The sequence below is a fragment of the Sus scrofa genome, chromosome 17, assembly GCF_000003025.6.
Source record: "Sus scrofa isolate TJ Tabasco breed Duroc chromosome 17, Sscrofa11.1, whole genome shotgun sequence".
Classification (NCBI taxonomy): Eukaryota; Metazoa; Chordata; class Mammalia; order Artiodactyla; family Suidae; genus Sus; species Sus scrofa.
The window spans coordinates 10,467,462-10,487,415 of record NC_010459.5 but is presented as its reverse complement, the minus strand read 5'-3'; the positions used below and the strand labels follow the sequence as shown (position 1 = coordinate 10,487,415).

General features: G+C 52.8%; 1 protein-coding gene across 1 annotated transcript in view; it reads left to right on the top strand.

The window, feature by feature from the left end:
* Positions 1-19,954, top strand: part of SFRP1 (secreted frizzled related protein 1) — a 53,360-nt gene that overhangs the window by 2,358 nt on the left and 31,048 nt on the right. Inside the window, exon 2 of the mRNA XM_003359868.5 lies at positions 3,402-3,479. Coding sequence (XP_003359916.2) covers positions 3,402-3,479 — 78 coding nt within the window. The remainder of the gene's footprint in view (positions 1-3,401; positions 3,480-19,954) is intronic.

The following is a 19,954-nucleotide window of genomic DNA, read 5'->3' as shown; positions in this document are numbered from 1 at the left end:
CTTCTCACTCCATCTCAGGGGTCTCAAGTAGTCACTCTGCAAACAGAGACCGGCTTGAAGGGACTTGGGGTCTGATTCTCCCCGCAGTGTTTTTGGTGAGAAGGCTCTGTGGGAGGCATTGCTTCTGCCTCTTGGTAGAAGTGGGTCCTACAGGACTTCCTCTGAGGCCCAGAGGTGGCTGCTGACTGTCAGCTGAGCACAGAAGTGGGAGCGTTGTGTGTGTGTAGGGCAGGTTGAGACCGACCAGACTCCGGTCCCCATGACCTGATGACTGGTGGCTCCAGAATAAGAACTGGTACTTTTGGATGAGATTAACTATACTTGTGCTATGTTGACTCTTTTCTTCTGTGAAATTAAAACTGGGTTTTTTAATTCAGTTCCCATACTTGGGCAGACCTTTGAAGTCATGCCATTAAAGATAAACTTGGTAATGAGAAATAACTCAAAGGACAACCCCCCCCACCTCACCCCTTGCAGCCTAGGCTGCATCAGCATCTGTTATGGGAGAAGCAATTGCTTCCCCCTGCCCCCAGAAAGTTATTTCTGTGTCTTGCACTTGCACTCGGACCTGTGCACTCCCAGGCCGGTTCTCCTCCCTGCAAGGTTTTACTGATTCAAGTTCTGCGAGCAAGCCCATGCTTTATTTTGCTGTTGTTTAGGCATGTTATGTGGTAAATCAGCCTGGCTGTTGTAGTTACAGATTACAGAGGCCATGGTGCCCTCATTCCTCCCAAGAGCCTTCCTTAGGGTCCCTTCTCTGATTTGAAGAGCGGGTCAGGGGAGACCTGCTGTGTGTGTGTGTGCGCATGCGCGCGCATGCATGCATACATGCACATTGTGAAATGTGCTCTGTGCATGTGTGAGCATTGATTTTTTAAAAACCCACTTAATCTTGATTCCAGTGTTGGACTTTTCTCCTCTCCTCTTCCTTAAATATGGATGAAACAACAACACTGTGTAGTTTTTGGTTCTTTTTGAACACAATTATTTTTTTCTTTTCATGGTCATACCCACAGCATGTATGTGGAAGTTCCTGGGCCAGGGATTGAGTCCGAGCCGCAGCCAAGGCAATGACAGATCCTTTAACCCACTGCCCTGAGCTGGAGATTGAATCCGAGCCTCTGCAGCAACCCAAGCTGCTGCAGTTGGATTCTTAACCCACTGCACCACCGCGGGAACTCTGAACATCATTTTAAATACACCTTAAAACAGTGGTTTAGTTCTGTCTCCAACCAGATAGATTTCTCCAGCTCAGGCTGCCTATAGGGCCCCCCTCAGGACAACCTGGAGAGGCCACAGGTGAATACTATCCTGCATAATATATGGCTGTCCCAGAGAAAAGTCGAGGTGGGGGAGAGCCATACTAACCCAAGGAAGGAGCTCACTCCAGCCAGCTCCTGTAGGCCCCCCTTCAGTCCCAGAAGGAAAAGGGGACTTAGCCTATGTGACTGCCTCATCTCACTTCTTATTGAAGTGCAGTTGATTTACAACGTTGTGATAGATTCTGGTGTATCTACCAGATTCATTTTTTTTTTCTTTTTTGCCCTTTTAGGGCCATGCCCACGGCATATGGAAGTTCTCAGGCTAGGGATCGAATCGGAACAGCCACAGCAACGCCAGATCTGAGCCGCTCTTGTGACCTACACCATAGCTCATGGCAGTGCCGGATCCTGAACCCACTGAGTGAGGCCAGGGATCGAACCCTCGTTCTCATGGATGCTAGTTGGGCTTGCTACACAATGGGAACTCCTGGAATCCAATCTTAAGTTCTGGCTGAAAAGCAAGGTTTCAGCCTCTGGGTCGAAGGATAGGCCATCCGTCTTGTGTGTGGCGGGTGGCTGTGGTTCTTGCCGCAGAAAGAATCAGAATGGGGTTTGACCCTGGGCACAGAGCAGTGGGGGAGTCTCTGCCGGGCCTCACTGGGACCCTGGTTGGAGGTGGGGACTGGTAGAGCATCACCTCCCCAGGGACCAGCTGTGTCCTGGGGGCAGTACTGGCAGGTGGAGGGCTGTAGGGCAACCTCCTTATCCAGTGTGGGAAGCTCTGCCCACCTCTCTGAGCGAAGGCGAAAAAGATGCAGCTGTGGGGGAGGGAAGGGGATGAGGGGGTCCAAGAGCCTTAATAGGGGCGCATGTTACTCACCTCGCCCGCCCACTGATGAATCCAGTGCTAGCCTGGTGTGGCCTTTGGTGGTGGAGGGCCCTTAGCAAGTGCTGGTTATCTCTTAGATCAAACCCCCAGGCATATGATAGATGCTGGAGGCGATAGTGGTGATAAGCCCTGTCACCTTCTGAGGATTCTCCCCCAGACTGCCTTCTCCTTGCCATTCCACGGAGCCCCTTTACCTCCCAGGGGTCCCTCCCACAGCGGCATTTGGCTGGGAGGCGCCTCTGGCTCTGGCTTCCCAGGCTGCCTCCAGGGGCCCCCAGTCCTGCGGGCCTGCGCACACACACACCTCCTCTTCAAAGCACTTCACAGTGTGAAAATGCCTTCAGAGGGTCTCTCCTGTCGTCTTCTCCATCCTTCCATTTGGCAGCAGGGCGAGTGCGGCCCCCAGCCCCCACCCAGCTGCTCCTGCTTCCCCCCACCCCCGCCTCCTTCCCGCAGGAACTCACTGCAGTAGCCCTTGTGGTGTTCAGAGCCTCTGCTCACAAAGTTTGTGCGTCGGTCTGAGTTTCTTTCTTGGCTTCTGGAGAGCTGGTCGGATGGATGGGCTGTCTTGTGGGGAGTTTGGGAGCAAGAAGGGGACAGGAATCAGAGGGGGGTGTTTCAGGGAAAGGGGAGGGAGAACAGGAGACGGACAGCTGGGGTAGGTGTGCTGGGTTACAAGTCAGCTTTTCCTGGGGACCCACCACACCTCAGCAAACCATGATTCACAGCAGCTACCTCACTCAGCCCCAGATAATGCTGGTGCTAATAGATGTACCAGGGAATTCCCGTTGTGGTTCAGCGGGTTAAGAACCCGACTAGTATCCATGATGATTCGGGTTCGATCCCTGGCCTTGCTCAATGGGTTAAGGATCTGGCGTTGCCGTGAGCTGTGGTGTAGGTCGCAGACTTGGCTCAGATCTGGTGTTGCTGTGGCTGTGGTGTAAGCTGGCAGCTGCAGCTCCGATGCCACCCTAGCCTGGAAGCTTCCATATGCCACGGGTGTGGCCTAAAAAGCCAAAGATGGTACTGGATCCTTCAGTTCTGGTCCCCAAATTTTCCAGAAATTACATATCTGTTATGGCCTCCTGGTCTCTTTTCTTCTCAGGCTGCCCTTCAGAAATGCCAGAAGACCTTTCATCCTTTCAGCCTGGTCAGGAGGCTGAGCTCTGCCCGAGTGGCCATTCTTCCTGGCACTGCCCCCCCGCCCCCCGCATCACTCACAGTTCCCATTCTCCGCTTTCCCTTCCTAGGCACGCCTGTGTGTCCTCCATGTGACAACGAGTTGAAGTCTGAAGCCATAATCGAACATCTCTGTGCCAGCGAGTTTGGTAAGCAAGCTCCCTGGCCATCCCTGGAAGGTTGGGCATCCCTGGCTCCTCCTGGTCCACGTCTTGGGTGCACAGAGCCTGTGGGAGCATCTTTGGGCAGCGGGGATGTATATTCTTTTCCTCCCTCCTCCCCAGATGGTTGCTTTTCTCAGGCCGATGGAAGACTAGATAGGGTAGGGAGTGGGCCGATTTGTATGGAAGTCAAACTCGGCTTCTGCCCTTCTGTGCATGTGACAGGTTTGGGGGGATCTTCTCTAGGTGTGGGGGCGGGCGGGCTCGGCCCGAGGTGGAGGGGAGCTGGGGAAACCAGGAGGTATGATGGTGGGCTTGGGCTGGTCTCTCCTCTTTTTCCCTTCGCCTCTAGGTGTCAGCACCACTCTGCCCAGGATCTGGGAGGGGAGAGTCCAGGCTTAGGGCATTGGGGGCGGGGGCTCCTAAGTCTTTCCGGCCGGCAAGGAAACTGACATCCCCAACAGTGGGAGAGTGTCCCTGCTTTCTTCCCAAATCCGGCTGGGTAAAAGGGAATTCCACATTCACACTTGCAGCCCCAGGAGAAGGCCTGGCTGTGGTTCCCTCCCCCGCAGGGGCTGCTCTCAGGGGCTCTTCTGGGACGGTCCCTGGTGGTCTGCCTGACAGAAGACAAGAGCTTCAGACACCTTGGTAGTCTATCCTCTGGAAGAGCAGACAGGAACTGCATCCTTTTGAAGGGCCTCCAGCCTGCCTTTGTTTTATGCGGCCGCTGAGAAGGGATTGCAGCCAGGTCCACTTTGCCAAGGACGGGTTCTCAGGATTCCAGCCCTTTGCATCCCTGGTGCTGGATTTCTTACAGAATTCTTACCAGGAGACGCACCATCATAGGTAATGTGTGTCTTTATGTCCACCCAGAGTTACTTACTCTGGGTTTTCATTAGCCAAGTATAAAACACACTAAAGGGCCTTGTGCTAGTTGAAGTGCTAGGTTGGAGAGCTGCCATCATGTGAGTTGCATTAGGTGGTAACTGTACAAAATGAAACACAAAGCTGCAAGACAAGAAGAGCTGGAGAAAAAAACTGTGAAAGTGTAACTGTGTAACATATCTTCCCTGTTTCTTTTTTTTCTTTTTTTCTTTTTTTGTCTTTTTGCCTTTTCTAGGGCCACTCCCGCAGCATATGGAGGTTCCCAGGCTAGGGGTCTAATCGGAGCTGTAGCCGCCAGCCTACGTCAGAGCCACAGCAACGCCGGATCCGAGCCACATCTGCAACCTACACCACAGCTCACGGCAACGCCGGATCATTAATCCACTGAGCAAGGGCAGGGACCGAACCCGAACCCTCATGGTTCCTAGTCGGATCCGTTAACCACTGCGCCATGACGGGAACTCCCCCGTTTCTTACTCCACCACAAACCTGTGCTAAAAATTTAAAGGACCCCTTTTTCTACATCCCTAGCTGCTCTCCAAGCTGCTGGGAACCTGAGTTCTCTCCCCTCAGTGCTCCTGGCCACTCTCTTGGTTGATAAACCTGCTTGGGAGCTCATTGGTCCTGTCTCTGCCTCCTTTTTCCCTGGCCATTCCTAACAAGTTGAAGGAAACCGAACACGACAGATGTATCTTAGGGTGTTTGTCCTTGTGGCTGAAGGTGGAGTTGGGGAATTCTGACCCTTTGCTGCTGAGAGCCTCTTGAGAGCAGATGCATTTTTCGTGCCGTATTTCTTCATTAAGCATTGCTACCTGCCTTCTTTGTTCTTGGTGGGTGACCTCTAGATTTGGTCTTCCAAGCATTTTACTGCTTGTGTTCGAGTCACATCCTTTGTTCTGATTGCCCTTTTGTTTATTTTTATTTTTGGGCCGTGGCATTCAGCGGCTGGATGTGGGATCTCAGTTCCCACACCAGGGATTGAACCTGGGCTGCAGTGGTGAAAGGGCCGATTCCTAATCACTAGACCATCAAGGAGCTCCCATGGCTGGCATTGTAAATGAACTCAAATAAAATTGGAGAGGGACCTGCATGACGTGCAGCAACACCGACGACCCTTCGGTGTGACGGCAGTGATGCTCGATATTCACACTGTCACTCTATCAAGGGGAGCCAAACGCCCCCAAAACTGGTGGTTCTCTCGTTCCAGGATCTGCACAGCCCCACCCTGCCCCAGTATCAGGCTCTCCTCCCACAAACTGTGTTGAGAGTCCTTTGTAGAGATGCATTTGGGGATCGAGCAAAAGGCCATAAAATCCTTCAGAAATCTTGACCAGAAACCTTTTGCCACCTGGCAGGGGCAGGGAGAACCTGCTTAGATAGTGCTGTGATCCCAAATGATCCTTCCTTGCTGGGTGTGTTGGGTGTGTGTGTGTGTGTGTGTGTGTGTGTGTGTGTGTTATTCAGGATCCACATTCACATTTCACGGACCCTCTCGAGATACTATAAATCAACACACCCCCTGTTAGGTGTTGATTCTCCAACGTTTCAGCAAATCCAGGGCATCGTATTAGAGTCGACTCCAAGACCTAAGGTATTAGCTGATGTTTTATGCTCAGATGACTTCTCTTGGGCTCAGCTCCTGAGGGCAGCGCTGTGGAAAATGCTGGGGCTGTGCTAGTGTCAGTGGCTGACAAGACCTGCCTTTTGTCCAGGAACTCAGATTCCTCCTGTCCGATCATTCTTTGACCCACATGTTCAGCCATCCCGCGTTTCTTGAGTGCAGAGCTCTGTGCTGTAGCCAAAAATACTGACCTAAAATAGATTAAAATTTAATTTAAAAAGTTTCTTGGAGTTCCCATTGTGGCTCAGCAAGTTACGAACCTGACTGGTATCCATGAGGATGTGAATTTGATCCCTGGTCTCTCCCAGTGGGTTAAGGATCCCTTGTTGCTAAAAGCTGCAGCGTAGGTGGTAGATGCGGCTTGGATCTGGTGTTGCCGAGGCTGTGGTGTAGGCAGCCGAAGCTCTGATTCAACCCCTAGCCTGGGAACTTCCATATGCTGCAGGTGTGGCCCTAAAAAAGAGAAAATAATATTATCTTAGCCCTCACCGAACACCAATCAGAGGTTTCCCAAGAGAATCCTGGAGTCTTAGAAACGCACTGCCTGAAGAGGGCGCTATGAGGACTCAAGGCCAGGCAAATGTTCAGGAGTTGTGACCAGAGAAGCCGGGTCTTCCTGCTCAGATTCTTTTTCTGGAAGTTTACAACCAGAATTTGTTGGGGGTGGGTGCTTTGTGGCAACTAGCTAACCTAGAGCCACAACCCCTAGCGGTGGGCTGCAGAAGCAAAGTTTGGGAAAGAATTTGAATGTGAAGGTTGACCTTTTGGTGAAGGGCAAGGGTCTAGAGCGTGCTCAGGTAGCCCACCTGTGGCCGGACATCCTCTTCCCGCCGCAGTGGGTACCAGCTTGGTCAGCAGGCCACCTGCTCACCGCGTGTGGGAGCCACAGGGTGTGTGTCACTTTAATAACCGGTCAGGCCTTGGCCAATCTGATTAGTAGTTTGGGACCGTGTGCCTTTTGCCCTGAAAAGATGAATGGCTGCTGGGCTTGGTCCTAGGGGTGTTTGTCTGCGCACAGGCGTGCTGGATGCCAGACTTCTTTATCTGGATGCGGGAGAGACTTTTATGGGGTTTTGTGTGTCATGTTCGCATAAGGCAATAAACAGGAATCCCCCCCTCCCCGCCCCCGCAGGGGCTGAGCTTAGCTCTGCCCTTCTCAGCACCCTGGAGAATACAGCCTTGTTGAGAACTTGTCTCCCAGCTCAGTTCATTTAAAGTAAGCGAGGCAGTCAGCCACGCTGATGGGATTCAGTTAGGAAACAAAGCCCTTTAGCCGTGCAAGCTGACACGCCCACGGAGAGGAAAAATAATGCTTTCCTCTCTACTCCGGGGATCAAACTTTGCATGAATGGGCCCTGACGTCCCCAGTGGGAAGACGTCAGGTTGTTAGAAGGCTCTCTGGGAGCTCCAGGGACAAGGGGGCACATTCCTTCTGGGTCAGCACGCACCGGCTTTCCTGCCAGCCCGGCCTCTGTGGAGCTGGCCATGCTCCACCCATCACCGCCTCCCTCTGCATGTTGGACTCTCTGGCAGGTCTTCTTGGCCACTGGTCTGTCCACCCTGCCCTGTACCTCCTCAGTTCAGAGCGCGTTCCCACCCCCACCCCCGACAGGGAAAAAGCATCAGTAGAAACACCTGTGTGCTGATGCTCAGGAATGCAGCTGGATCAGCCCGGATCAAGCACCAGATGTGTGGAAGCCAGACGGTTCGCTGGTGCAAAGTCCCCAAAACACAACATGGCAGCCAGCCTGCCTACTAGGCTGCAGTTAGGACGCCCTGCCCTGCCTCGCCTCTCCTTCTGCCTCCCAGCTCTTCCTGCTCTTGTCTCTTCCACAGGTCGATATAAGATGTGCAGGCTGCCAGCCCTCATAATCCTGCCATTAACAACTCCAGGCCCATAACCACCTTTCCTTTAGCTTAGCTTCTCCCAGGGATGGGAGGGTCTGATTTATTCCTGCTGTGAGGTTAGGACCCTGCCTCTGGCCACCCTCTGGAGCTTCTTCTCCCAGATTTATAAACACCCTTAAGCTTTGCTGGTCAAAGTGTGCAGGATTGTATACTTCTGCTAAGGTAGCTCAGACACTGTTTTCTCATTTTGTTTCTTTGTTTTTTTTGTTTGAGAATTCAGGTGGCAACTTTTTTTTTCCTTTTTCCTTTGTCTCTTTTGGGGCCACGGCCGCACCTTCAGCTTATGGAGGTTCCCAGGCTAGGGGTCGAATTGGAGCTGTAGCCACTGGCCTATGCCAGAGCCACAGCAACCAGCAACGCCAGATCTGAGCTGCATCTGTGCCCTACACAACGGCTCATGGCAATGCCGGATCCTCCTTTAACCAGCTGAGTGAGGCCAGGGATCAAACCTGCATCCTCATGGATGCTAGTCAGATTGGTTTCCATTAAGCCACGACGGGAACTCCAGGTGGCAACTTTTGAACCCAGTATTTTCTTGCTGTGGAAAAAGATGTTTTGGCCCCCAGAAATTTTCCTTGCCTTCTGGAAGCATTTTTTTTTTTCTATTTATGTTTCCTCATAAAGAGTAAAAGCCTACTTTGCAACACAAAACGGGGTCCAGTAGGAAAGAAAAAAATATCGTCTCTCACTCTTAGCACTGGGGAGTATTTCCTAGAAGAAAGTCTTGGTGGTTCCTGTGCCTTCACTAATTTGTTCTCACTCTGCCTCACTCTGCTTTCAAGGTGTCTTGGCTGGGCTGTTTGGAAGCGCAGTGTTTCACTCTGAAGGGGCAGTTTGATTTCTTGCAAAAAGGAGGCTCAACCTTTCCAAACTAAACCTTGGGTTTCCTCCGGCAGAGGAGGAAAAGTGGCTGCCAACACAGTAATTCTGTAAGCTGCTTCAGAGCAGGGTCTGTCTCCGGTACCATATTTTACCTAATGTAAGACACCCATGAACTGTGAGATGCGCAATTCATCACCTGTGAGACGCACCGCCCACAGAGAAAACATACTTTGGGTTAAAATGTGAAAAGCATCTGTGTCTTAGAAGGAACGAAACAAGGCCCGTTTGTACTTAAATCGTCTTTGGCACAATGTCTTATCCACGGTGGGCCCAAAGTCAAAGTTTGTCGGATGCGTGTGTGTGAATGAATGACAGAGCATGGCATGGGGATGGAAATTGACCTGCCTTTTTTTAGAAAAGGAGAAAGCTCTTTTCCAAAGGAATATGTGCAACTCTGTGTATTAAGTTGGAGGAAAAACTGCATGCCCCGTTTTGGGTCACTGAGTGTTTAAAAAACAAAAAAAAGGAAACGCAAAAGCCCTTTTTTGGATATCCAGACATCCAGTTCAGCCGAAGTCAAATGAATCAGACAGGGAAGAAGGAACTGTAACCCTGGGGTGGAGTTGGCAGGCTGAAAACAACTGGTTTTTATTGTCACTGAAGACCTCTAAAGTACGCAGCCCATCCACAGATCTGTACACAGTTGAAAGGCGTCCTGTGGTGTTTCTTGTGCGGGGGAGATGTGGGCGCGGGCGCTTCAAGTGCCCTGGAAATGAAGCTCCCAGCTCCCGGCCCATCCTGAATGTGATGGGGGTGGCTTGTTCCACCCAGAGACCACGGCTGAACAGGAGCCTTCAAAGGCTTCCAGTCGTCCGAGTGGGCTGTATGGCAGTACCCCGCTCCCCCGAGGCCTCCGACCTGGGGGCCTAGCTGGAGGAATCAGGCCCCAGGGAGTTGGAGCTGAGGTCCCCAAGGGGACCACTTTGCATGCTGAAGCCAGGTTGAGAAACCGTGAGGAGAAGGTGGGAAAAGAGCCCAAGGTTTCCCCTTCTGGTGAGCACCCCATCTGCCTCGTTAATTCTCTCTTGGTTATAACTGGCGGGAAGATACTTAGATAAGGCAAATGTCAATTACAGCACGTTTCTTTAGCATATTTTACCTTGTGAGGAAGTATGAGAGGGAGTTCCCGTTGTGGCTCAGTGGGTTAAGAATCTGGCTAGGGTCCGTGAGGATGTGGGTTTGATCCCTGGCCTCGCTCAGTGGGTTAAAGGATCCAGGGTTGCTGTGGCTGTGGTGTAGGCTGGCAGCTGTAGCTCCAGTTCGACCCCTAGCCTGTGAACTTCCATATGCCACGGGTGCGACCCTTAAAAAAAAAAAAATAAATAAATAAAAACAAATAAAAATTTTTGAAAAATATGAGAAAGAACGCAGAAACCCCAAGACCCACAGGTGGGGGCGGCATCCCTGGAGCCTGCAGCTCTGGGAAATCGCCATGTCTCTCCAGGCCTCAGTTTCCCTGTCAAGTGGCAGCTGGTACCTGGGATAGGTTTTGGGGGGAGGCAGATGAGCTGGTGTAAGGAGCCCAGCCCCAGGTCCCGACTCACCATTCATCACGGTGGTGTGGTCGGGGGGTGGGCTACCGAGACCTCCCTTCCCGCCTCTCACCAAAGACCTGGAGGCACAACTCAGAGGCTCCCTGTTGAACCCTCCCCTGAACCGCAGTCTCTCCCAGCTCTTCTCTGTCTCCATCCCTGATGGAAGGGTTACCCGAGACATTGAGATGAAGGCACGTGGGACCGGCTGCCACAGGACTTCTCCCTCTTTGCGAAGGAGCCCAGCCCTGACCAGGTTATTCCTTGGGAAGGCCAGTGTCTTTTTTTTTTTTCTTTCTTTCTTTAAAGTATTTTTTGGCTGCACCCACAGCATATGGAAGTTCCCCGGCCAGGGACTGAATCCGAGTGCAACTGTGGCAACGCTGGATCCTTTAGCCCACTGCGGGGAATTGAACCCACACCTCCGCATCGACCTGAGCCGCTGCAGTCAGATTCTTTTTGTCTTTTTGCCTTTTCTAAGGCCGCTCCTGCGGCATATGGAGGTTCCCAGGCTAGGGGTCGAATCGGAGCCGTAGCCACCGGCCTAATGCCAGAGCCACAGCAACGTGGGATCCGAGCCGCGTCTGCAACGCACACCACAGCTCACGGCAACACCGGATCCTCAACCCACTGAGCGAGGCCAGAGACCGAACCCGCAACCTCATGGTTCCTAGTTGGATTCGTTAACCACTGCGACACGACGGGAACTCCTGCAGTCTATTCTTAATGCACTGCGCCATGGCAGGAACTCTTAGTCCTTCCGAAGTGTGTGGGGTGGTGATGTGAAGTGCATTTACGTGGTTTGCTGGCATTGCTGCCATCCGTCTTTGGATTTTTTTTTTTTTCCTTCCTCCCACCCTGAAGCTCCTCTGTATCCAAACACTAACACTCCATCCCCTCCCCCCCACTGCCCGGGAACCAGCATTCTCCTTTCCATCTCTGGGAAGTTGACCCTTCCAGGTACCGCGTGTAAGCGGAATCCTGTACTATTTGTCCTTCTGTGTCTGGCTTCTCTCACTTAGCAAAATGTCCTTCTTATCATTTGATGTGTATATAAACGGTCATGGAGAAGGGGAGCCAAGCGAAGGATTTACCCTCAGGTTCACCTCTGTTCCCTGGAGCCTTTGCTGGGGCGGGGGGTGGGGGTAGGTCGGGGGAGAAGGAGTGGGTGAGGGATGAGGTGAGATAAGGGGCTCTTTGCCCGTTTCTTTGGGTGCAGCCTTGCTGCTTGGCAGCCCGTTGTCACTCCAAAGATCAGCTGAGCCTGATGGGACCTCAAGGCTCTGCCAGTCCGGGGCCCTCTGCTCATAGATGCAGGCCGGTAAGACTCTGGTAAAGGGGTTAGTCATCAGATTGCCCAAGGCCACTCTGCCTGGCATCCCTTCCAGTTGTTGTTCCCAGCAGCTCTCAGCCAGGTAGCCCGTCTGGATTCCACACCCTTCCTCCTTCATGTCTTCTCCTGCCCATCTCGGTCCTATCCTGCCAGGAACGGCAGAGAAATCTCCCTGAGAAGGGGGCACGGGTGCTTTCGGAGTTTGCCAGGTATAAATGCGCTGATGCCTGTGCCAAATGCACAGGAAGGTGGGTTTCTTTGTGGAGAGGCGGGCAGTGCCATGGAGTAGAAAGAACTTAGGCTTCCGGCCAGACAGACTTGGATTTGATCCCAACCTTACAAGCTGAGCACCCCCGAGAAAGTCTCTCAACCTCTCTGAGCGTGTTGCCTCAGTGGCAAAATGTGGATGGTGATTCTGTGTTGGAAGGAGAGGCGAATCCATCAAGCAGGTCTGGAACATGGACGTTGCTCCATCCCTAAGAGTTATTGCCTCTTCTTATTGGAAAGAATTGTTTCAGGAGGGAAGTTGGCCCAGGTAGGAGGATTCAAGCACTAATAAAATCAGCTTACTTGGCAAATTGTTTTAGGAAGTGGAATGGAATCCCTCGATTGATTCTCTGGTTGACAGAGGATTAGAATGGAGAAACTTTAAAAAAAAAAAATACCCATTTGGGAAAATTTTGAAAGCTTTACGCAACTCCAGGGTGCTGTGGTTCACAAAAGCAAAACCAAACCAAAACCCAACCCAACCAAATGAAAAGCAAGCCTATAAATATGAAAAGTTAGGTGGTCTGGGCTTTAGCTAACGGACACCCTTAAGTCACTGGAAAACTGGAAGCCAAGGGACGATCGTGACCACAGAACAAGTGAGCTTAGACTGAATATTTTCTAATTCCAAGGTGTCCCACTGAAGTTTGTTTTTCTGTTTTGGGGTGATTTTTAGAAATCTTATTCCTGATGTGAGTTTTTCCTGCTCTTCATTTATTGGGTCTCAGATACACTTTCGAGGCCTAAGTATTGTCTGTTCCCTTTTCTTGGGCACGGACGGGTTTTCACTTTTTTCTAACAGCTGCCTTGTGATATTTGTGAGACACAGGCCCTTCAGCCAAAAAAATAGGCGGTATTCAGAAGTGAACGAGCATTTAAATATTGGCAAATTTCATCCTGCTTTGCAGAAACGAGCCAGACGCGCCAATCTGTATTTCTTTTTCAAAGAATAGCAAGTGGCCAAAGAAATGTCAGGCCCTCGCCCTGCCCCCGCCTGCTTGGAGCGGCCAATTAAACACGTATTAGCTTTGGAAGGCTTCTCAAAGGCCTATAGATTGCACTTGAAATCTTTGTATAGTCTTTCAGAAACACTGTCACACGGATGATTTATCAAAGAAAGTTGTTTATCTGGCAGTAAAATAAACTCCAGGCCTGTTCAGACCAAGATTTCCCGTGAATTTCTACCAAGGTAAACACTGGTAACTGGCAGGTTGCAAATTCCGTGTGAAAGCCAGACGCATACAATAAATATTTGAGCTACAGCTTTGCTGTGTCAGAGGCCTGGCCTGTCACCAGCGCTGTCACTCCCTCCGTGCCCAGGGAAGACCTAGGCTGGCGGGGCCATCAGGCAAGAACCAGCCAGGCCCTGTCTGCCGGAGTCACTCCTGGGCTCCAGTGCCACTTAGTGCTGGCACAGGGGACTTCCTGGCTCAGAGGGGGCAAGCGTCAGGCTGGCTTCCCTCTGCATCACACTGACAGCCCGTTCTGGAGGGTCCAGGAACATCTCACTTAGGTGTCTCTGCAAGTAGACATTTGTGGGAGCACCTTGGCAGGGGGCTGGGCTGTGTCGAATGACGTGGGAGTCGAGGCTGGGCGTGGTGGTGGAGGGGGGTGATGTCACCTTGCAGATTCTGCTGAACTGTAAGGATGGGGACAGGGAGGGCTTGGTGGGCTTTGCTCAGCAGGGTTGTTAGAGCTCCATTTGGAAATAAGGCTGGGCGGGGGGGCAGATCCAGCTCTATGCCTTGGCTCAGGCACATGGACCCGGGCCTGGCTGAGCGAGGGAGGGAATGAACAAATGGATAGTGACCATGGAATGAGAGGAAACCAAGCCTTCTAGATCTTTCCGAGGGGAGATACTGCAGCCACTGTTCAGAGTGACTTTTCAGGGAGGGTTGCTGAGTTATAAACTGCTTGTTCTCAGAGAGCCCCTGGACTTTGGAGCTTCCGGATCACCGTGGCCTTGGTCGGGGTCCTTAAGGCAGGACTGAACTTGAAGGTGTCACGGGTGTTACCTGTGACCCATCCTGGGTCCTTATCCTGGGTGGGGCAGGTGGGGGAAGCAAGGACTCCTGAGAAGAAATGACGTTTGTGTCCCCTGTGAGGGCTCTTTGGGTTGGGGTTTCCTGTTTGAGTCTTGAGAGTAAAGGGTGTTGGGGGGGTGGGGGCGGTGGCTGTGGCGTGTGAGGCCAGGCTGCTCTGACAGCTCTTTAGGGATTGATGTGTGGATCATAGATGCTTCCTGGCCAGCAGATATTTAGGGGAATAAAGGAGTATTTCTTTAGGGCAGGAATTAAGGGAAATCATTTACAACACATTCTGGAAGGTTGTCTGTGAGTTGTAAAGAGAGGCCAAAACAGCACTTTGGCAGTAGGGAGAAAATTCGGAACCCGCTTCCCTAGGAGGCTCTCTTTCCTTCAGGCTGGATTACAAGAGAGAGTTTCTGCCCCTTCTTTTCTCTAGCCCTTTCGGCAGCGTTTTCCCCAGGACGTTCGTTCCCCTCTGGGAGCCCCTCGGATGCATTCTCTGCTCTTGGTGAGCCCTCACAAAATTGGGGAAAATGAATTCATGCTGGTGTGTCTTCCACCACAAATCCAGGCGGCTTCTGGAGGTGGCTTTACAGCCGAAGGAAATCCCTGCCTCTGTGGCTGCAGCAGCAGAGCTAGAAACAGGCCTTGAAGGAGCACTTGAAACCCGAAGCATCAGCTGGCCCCCCGCCCTGGAGCGGGTTCCCTCATGCAGGCACCACTCGGGCCTCTCAAACCCTGTCTGTGTCTGTGCCAGGGACGGCCCGTGCCCCTTCTAGCTTCCTGTGATCTCAGCTCTGATCGGGTCCTCAACAGAGCTAAGAGCCTGGAGGCTGAGACAGGCTGGGGCCGTGCTAGTTGGTCCTGGCTCTCTTGCTTTCCTGCAGGGTTCCAACTCTCAGGCCTGGAAGGAGGGCAGGGTCTCCCGTGGTGGCTGGAGAAGTTCAAGGAGGCCTTCTGGAGGCAGTGAAGGGTGATGGAGAAAGAAGGGCATCTGTGGTGTTCCTACTGTGGCTCAGCAGGTTACAAACCCGACTAGTATTCACGAAGATGCAGGTTTGGTTCCTGGCCTCGCTCAGTGGGGTAAGATTCTGGTGTTCCTGCAAAGTGCAGTGCAGGTTGCAGATGTGGCTCATAGCCTGTGTTGCTGTGGCTGTGGCGTAGGTGGCACCTGCAGCTCAGATTCGACCCCTAGCCTGAAAATTTCCTTATGCCTCAGGAGCAGCTATAAAAAGAAAAGAAAAAAGGGAGAGAGAAAGGTATTTGTGGTGTTGGGAGAAGGCTGGGAAACAAGTTAATTCTTTTTTTTTAATTTAAAAATTTTTTAGGGCCGCATTTGTGGCATATGGAGGTTCCCAGGCTAGGGGTCTAATTGGAGCTGTAACCACCAGCCTATACCACAGTCACCGCAATGCCAGGTCTGAGCCACGTCTGCGACCTACACCACAGCTCATGGCAGTGCCGGATCCTTAACCCACTGAGCAAGGCCAGGGATCGAACCCGAAACCTCATGGTTCCTAGTTGGATTCGTTAACCACTGAGCCACGACGGGAACTCCAAAGACAAAAAAAATGTTTAAAAATAAAAACAAAAACAGGCATAGGATGTGTGCGCCTGTTTCCTTTTCAAAATCTATCCACAGGAGGTGTGCACAGATTTAATTCAACAGATGATTGTCAGGCTTCTGTCAAGGACGTGGCCCTACTAAGGTTACCTATTCAGACCCTGGGATCCACAGACATCCAGAGACAAGCGTTTGTGTCATTTCTTCCCAGAGCCAGGGAAGAGGGGAGGCCCCACCATCGAGGCCAGAGAGCGGCCGCCTCCTCCCTCCAGGCGCTCCCTTGTCGAGGAAGGTGAAACCTCAGCCACAGGATGGCTTTGACCTGTGCATCTCAGGGGAGCTTTTTGGTTCATCTTCGTCCCTTTGCAGGCAGCCTTTCACGTTGGATTCTCAGTGTGGAGGGGCTGCCTTCATGGGCTTCTCAGGTCTCTGTCTGATGGGTGCATGGTGGAGGGCGCCTCACCTGCCCTGTCCCTGGGGCCTGCTTGAGGCCAGAGCTTCGTTAGTGGGCTTCCCCAAAGGGCTTTAGTTCCGCCTCTCGGACCCTGGCACACAGCACTTCTGTGCGAATCCGTGTGGTGTCTCTTGCCCTTGGGAAGGAAGTGCTTCCGTGAACTGGTGACGTGTTCACGTTTGGGATGTCATAGGGGCCCGGTGAACTGACTCACGCACGCAGGACTGGTGAGTGCACATGACGGCGGCCATGCAAGGTGGCTGGGATGTGGTTCCTGCCTTACCGTCGAGAGGGAGGGGACGGAGGAGAGAAAAGAGACAAGTGTGATTGAGTGTCATCATAGAACAGGAATCCTTTGGAGTTGGTCAAAAAGATGGGCAGAAGAAGAGCATTCGAAGCAGAGGAGCCACAGGGGTCAGGACACAGAGGCTTGATGTCGTCTGTGTGGGGTGGCAGTGAATGTCTGCCTTTGGCTTCTAAGGTGTACGGGGGGCGAGTCTCTAGAAAGGAGATTGACAGTGAAGGCAAAAGTCACCTCAGGCCCTTGACTGCTGTGCTGAGGAGGGAGCTTGTCTTGTTGGCAACGAGGGGGCTCAGGAGCTTATCTTAAAGTGTTACTGCCACTCACATCTTCAGGGAAGACCTCGGTGGGGGGAGAGGGGGAGGAAGAAGAGGAGGAGGAAGAGATGGAGGAGGAGGAAGAGGAGGAGGAAGAAGAGGGGGAGGAAGAAGAAGAGGAGGAGAGGGAAGGGGGAGGAGTGGAAGGAGGGGAAGGAGAAGGAAGAGGTGAAGGAGGAGGAGGAAGAAGAGGGGGAGGAGGGAGAGGAGGAGGAAGCAAGGGGGGGGAGGAAAAGGAGGAGAAGGGGGAAGAGTAGGAGGAGGAGGGAGAGGAGGAGAAAAACCAAAGGAGAAGTTGCTTATTCTTCCGGTGATGACGTGCAGGACCCCAGGCATCAGGGGTGTGAGGTGTCTGGGGACTCAGGGCAGCGCTGGCAGGGCCTGGGCCACCCACTGGAAGGAGCCCCTGCCGGCTGTTCTGATGAGGGCAGTCCGTGGCCGGGGCAGCGGGGAAGGGCCATCTGCTGCGGTCAGGGCCCCCAGGAGACCTTGGTTCGGGCGCTCAGAGCAGGAGCCCAAGCCTGTAATCAGCTCCCACGTGGGTCACCGCAGAGCTGGTCATTACTGAGAGCGGCGGTCATTAGGCGCTGTCATAAACCCCCTGACTTGCTCCAGACCTTGTTAGCGGCCCGGGCAGGCAGCACATGGGGCCAGGAGCCAGCCCCGGGAAGGCTGAGCTGGGGCCGGGTACCTGGGTGTGAGGGGCTGGGCCAGCCCAGGTGTCTGGGGCTTTGTGGGGGTGGGGGCCTGTAGGACCAGGGAGGGGCCCTCAGATGGGGTGCATGTGCATCCACATCTGAGTGTGTATGTGTGAGTCTGAGGGCTGAGTGTAGATTCAAGCTGTGTGTTTGCACACATGCACGGGCTGGTGTGTGTGCAGCGCGTCAGCCCGGCGAGCGTGGATTCCAGCCGCTCCTCCCAGCTCCCCCGACCCCCCCAGGGGCTTAGTCTCCATAGATGAGGTCAGGGGCTTTCTCCTTCCCCTGTTGCTTCAGAGAGAGACCTTCCAGAACGTGCCGCTGAGCCCCCTGACCTGGAAAGCTTCTAGAACCCAAGTGGAATTTCTGGGCCGCGTGCCCCCTTGCACACCCAGGGCTGTCTCTGCAAGTGCAGGAACCCACCTCCAGCCTCTGCATTCTGTTTATCACTCCAGATGCCAACTAGGCTTATTTCATTAGGTCTTAGTATTTATAGCACATCTATTAGAACTGCTGATTCTCTGGCAGAAGCCACTGCCTTCGCGGATTCCAGTGGTTAGCAGGGACTGGCATGAAGGGCATGGTGTAATCCCTGGGCTATAAAAAGTATCTCGGGTAGAACAAGCATAGCCTGAGGCGTCATTCAGACCTGAGTTCAAGATCTGGTTCTGCCACCTACTGTGTCAGCTCAGGCCAGCCGCATAACCTCCCTGTGACTCAGTTTACCCACCTGTAATTCTAACCCAGTGCAGCCACTGCACAGGTTAGTGACAATCTGGAAAGCCTCTGAGCCTGTTTCCTTAAGCAAATTGAAGGGGTCTCCCTGGGTGACCGCTAAGGCTCCTTCCAGCTCTGAAATCCCTATGGTGCCTTGTCCTGCAAAACCCTGTGATTTGGTCTCTGGAGAAATATCTTTGTTGGCATCTCCCTACTCCCCAGGGACCTGGGTCCCCATATGCGGAAGAGAAGCCCATGTGGAAGCGAGTGTGGCAGCTGAGCCCTGAGTTGGAGGCCCAGGCGGAGGAGCTGGGCTGGGGCGGGGCTGGGGGACTGCCACCCAGGGTGAGGCATGGCCCACGGCAGGACTCCCCTCTCCTTGGGCTGGTCCCACATGGGGGCTCCCTCTCCTGGATGTGTGCCCCCCACCCCTGGGCTTTGCTCAGAGACCTGCAGAGGAGGACAGCCTGATGGCAGAGCGGGTTGCAAGCGTGGAGCAGGAGGTCGCCAAGGAGGACTCTGCAAACCCCAGAACTGAGCTTCAGTTCCAGCCGCACAATTGATCAGCCACGAGACTTGGGCCAAGGCCAGTGCTCCGAGCCTCAGTTTTCTTGCCTGCCAACTGGAGATAACTGTGTGTGCATCTCAGACCCCGTGAGATTGTATCGACATGTCCTGGAAAGGACACAGTGCACATTCACACCTAGCATGTCACCCTTGGCCTCCAGTCACAGGTGCCACCTTATAGCATTGGGGCCTCTCTATGCATGGCCATTTTTCCCTAGAGCATTTATTACTTTTTAAAAATTTATCTTAATTATTTTTATTTTTATTTTTTGGCTGCACCCTCAGCATGTGGAAGTTCCCAGGCCAGGGATCAAACTCGCACCATAGCAGTGACAATCCTGGGTCCTTAACCCCTGGGCCATAAGGGAACTCTTTCCCTAAACATTTACTTATTTTTAAAACATTACCTTTATTCATTTTTATTTTTATTTTTTGGCCTCGCCCACGGCATGTGGATGTTCCTGGGCTAGGGATCAAACCCGTGCCATAGCAGCAACCCAAGCCACTGCAGTGGCAACACCAGGTCCTTAACCCACTGCACCACCTTCCCTAAACTCCTTCCCTAAAGCATTTATAACCTAAGGTGCATACTTGGCTTTCTTTAAAAAGAAAAAAGAAAGGGTGAATGCGTTTTGCAGATAGATCAAATCTGAACCAGGAGAGTAATGCTGATGTTTTTCTCAGAGGAGCTTAAAAAGAGTTTGAGAGGTTATTACAATCAGGCCGAGGAATTCCCATTGTGGCTCAGCAGTAACAAACCCTACTAGTGTCCATGAGGATGGGGGTTCGATCCCTGGCCTCGCTCTGTGGGTTAAAGGATCCTGCATTGCTGTGGCTGTGGTGTAGGCTGGCAGCTGCGGCTCTGATTCCACCCCTAGCCTGGGAACCTCCGTATGCATGGGTGCAGCCCTAAAAAGAACAAGACAAAAAAAAAAAAATAAAATATTGCCTGACTCACACCTAGACGTCTCTGGGTTCATGTTGATGGCAAGTACTACCTGAAGACTTAGGTTTAAAGCACAGGCTGGTGAACACTCTTGGAAAATCAGGGCCTAAGACCCTGTGTCCGTCTCTTCCCCGAGAGGGGCCAGGGGCCATGGCAGACGCAGTGCAGTCAGGGCACAGCCAGGAGCCTCTGGCCCTCAGTGGCCAGTGACCCAGGTACTCTGTGTAGGCGGGAGCTGTGCGGTGTCAGCAGGTGAGCCGAGAGCATCATTTCTGGGGCTTGCGCGGTCACGTTGGGTGTTTCCCACTTGCCCTGGGGCCTGATGATGCTCTTCCCTCCTCCTCCGTCATGTGGACGAGGCTGTGCTCGCCTCTCAGGACTCCGAGGACCGGGAGGATGGGGTTGGAGAGAGCCAGGGCCGTCATGTCTAGGACAGGGAGGTTG